Here is a 2,240-nt window from a genome sequence, read left to right as displayed (position 1 = left end):
TCACAAAGAGTCAAACACTACTGTACAAAATTTCCCACATCCCCTCCGACATTGTCATGTTCCTTTTCTGTTGGATTAGTCATAGGAAAGAGCTGCTATCTCAGAGTAGCTTTAGTTCGCATTGCTCTCCTAGCTAGGGACTGCAAGCATTTTTTCTTATGCCTCGCTGGCTCTGGCAATGCTCCGCTTTCAGCAGAGGTTAGTGAAAATAGAGGCATCTCCCCAACCGCAATCTCTCCACTTACCGCTGAGCTCCAGGCTCAGGTCTGAATTCAGGACGGGATGCTCGGTGAGCCTACCTAGTGTAGACCCGACATGACAGCGTGACTGTAGATTTCCCTCCCTCTCTCTGCAGATGACTGTATTTAGCTTAGAGGCAGCGGGTGTGGTGGGGGAAAACCCCTGAGCTGGGGGTGGGGGGGGGGGCCTGGCTTTGTCCCAAACAGATCGTGGGACCCGGGGAGTCACTTTACCCAGCTGAACCTCGGTGGCCTTCTCTGTTGAACACAAAAACGTGGTGATGGGGGTGAAGAGACTCTATGGCAACGGGGTGGATCTCTAAGCGCCGAGTCCGACCTGACATTCTCTAGTTCTGCGATGCCTCCAAACTCTTCTCTTAGGCCCGTCGCGAGATGGTCAGAACTTACCCCGCCCAGTCGCTGCATCGGCAGGAGGGGAAGGGGAAACCGGGTCATGGCGCCTCCCAAACCAGCCGTCCCGGATCTCTCCACCCGCCGCTCCTGGGACACAGGTCCCCGGGACTTCTAACCCGCCCCCACGCCCTAAACTTACTACTTAAGGTCCGATTGCGGCCAGCGGTCACTCCCTCCGGACCTGTAGTGATGGAGGTACCAAAGCAAGCCTCACGCCTCTTAGGGACCCAGGAGTACTGATTTCCAGTCCCTTGGATCCCGCCAGACTTCTGGTTCCCACGCCGCCTTCCTGAGAAGAGACTGCCTAGCAAGAAGAGGCGGAGCGGGCCGAGGCGGGCCAGGGAGGGCCGGGCCGGGCTGGGTCCGCCCCCTTAAAAGGCTCTGGCCCAAAGAGCTGGTGACAGCTGGGGACCAGGCGACCTGAAGCATCATAGGAACCCCAAGGGGGGGAACCAGCCAGGAGCCTGAGCCCAGAACTCCCCTTGGAGGAGTTCCTAAGGTGAGGAAGCCAAGACTGAGCAGCCCCAGCCTCTCTTAGAGACTCAGGGGAGTAGACCCTCCCCCCTCCTCCCCCCCAGTAGGGACCTATAGACGTCCTTATTCCTAGCCCTTCCCTCTTCCCCTTCCCCTTCAGGCACCACACTTCCCACAGGGACCCAGGCATCCGTCTCCTACTCCCCTCGGAGGCCTAATCACCCAGCTCTTGGCCCTTCTTTCCTCCAATCTCTCACCCTCAGGCCCCTTCCTTCACTTCAGGGCTAGGTGTTTGGGACTCTGTCACCTGCCCCCCTTCCCTCCAGGGTTGCTTAATGTCCTCCTGACTTTCCTCCCACTGCCCAGCCTAGCAGGCCCTGCCATGGGACCCTCTTCAGGCTCCTGGAGCTCCTGCTTCTGTACCTGGAAGCGCTGGGCCTTCCTCCCACTGCTGCTGACAACCTGTGCAGGTGAGGGTGGGGAGGGGATTCTAGCATGGGGGAACGGTACCAAGGGTAGTTTTCCTTGGGCTTCTGAGGCTTTGTGGGATTCTGGAGGAATATAGCTGGACACTGGGGTGGGGGGAAGAGGCAAACAAACATATGGGAACATGTGGGAAGTGGGGGGCTAGTCTGGGAGCATTTGAGGGACTGTGGGAGAGATTATGGGACCCTTTCTGAGAGCCCGTTGGAGTGTGCAAATGCCTATGGGGACATGGGATTGGGAATGTCTCTGATAGGTTCTACAAGCCTAACATAGTGGGTCAGTCTTGGGATGACTCATGGGTGAATGGAGAATTTTAAGGGTAGCATTGGGGTTGGGGTACCACAGAAAGAGCCGTCATGCTCCACTTCCTCTTGCTCTGGGCACCTCAGTAACCATCTTTCCCTCCTTTGCTATTGCAGGGTCCTGGGTGCAGGATTCCAGAGTGCTAGAGGGACAGCCCTGTGAACCCCACTCCCAGCCCTGGCAAATTGGCTTGTTCCAGGGTGTGCGGCTTATCTGTGGGGGGGTCCTGGTGGCCCCTCAGTGGGTACTCACAGCAGCCCACTGTCAGAAACCGTGAGCCTGAAGCATGGGTCCCTAAGGAAGCAAGGCTTGGGGGGGGGGGGG

General features: G+C 57.8%; 1 protein-coding gene across 1 annotated transcript in view; it reads left to right on the top strand.

Moving 5' to 3' along the window:
* Nucleotides 1-693: 693 nt before the first annotated feature.
* The window catches only part of KLK8 (kallikrein related peptidase 8), an 11,304-nt gene continuing 9,757 nt past the window's right edge, over nt 694-2,240 (top strand). Inside the window, exons 1-3 of the mRNA XM_044668493.1 lie at nt 694-751; nt 1,454-1,597; nt 2,033-2,189. Of these exons, the coding sequence (XP_044524428.1) occupies nt 694-751; nt 1,454-1,597; nt 2,033-2,189 (359 nt within the window). The remainder of the gene's footprint in view (nt 752-1,453; nt 1,598-2,032; nt 2,190-2,240) is intronic.

Source organism: Gracilinanus agilis, chromosome 3 (assembly GCF_016433145.1).
Source record: "Gracilinanus agilis isolate LMUSP501 chromosome 3, AgileGrace, whole genome shotgun sequence".
In the NCBI taxonomy this organism is placed as follows: domain Eukaryota; kingdom Metazoa; phylum Chordata; class Mammalia; order Didelphimorphia; family Didelphidae; genus Gracilinanus; species Gracilinanus agilis.
Note: the sequence above shows the minus strand (reverse complement) of the source record. Positions and strands in the feature narration are given on the sequence as shown.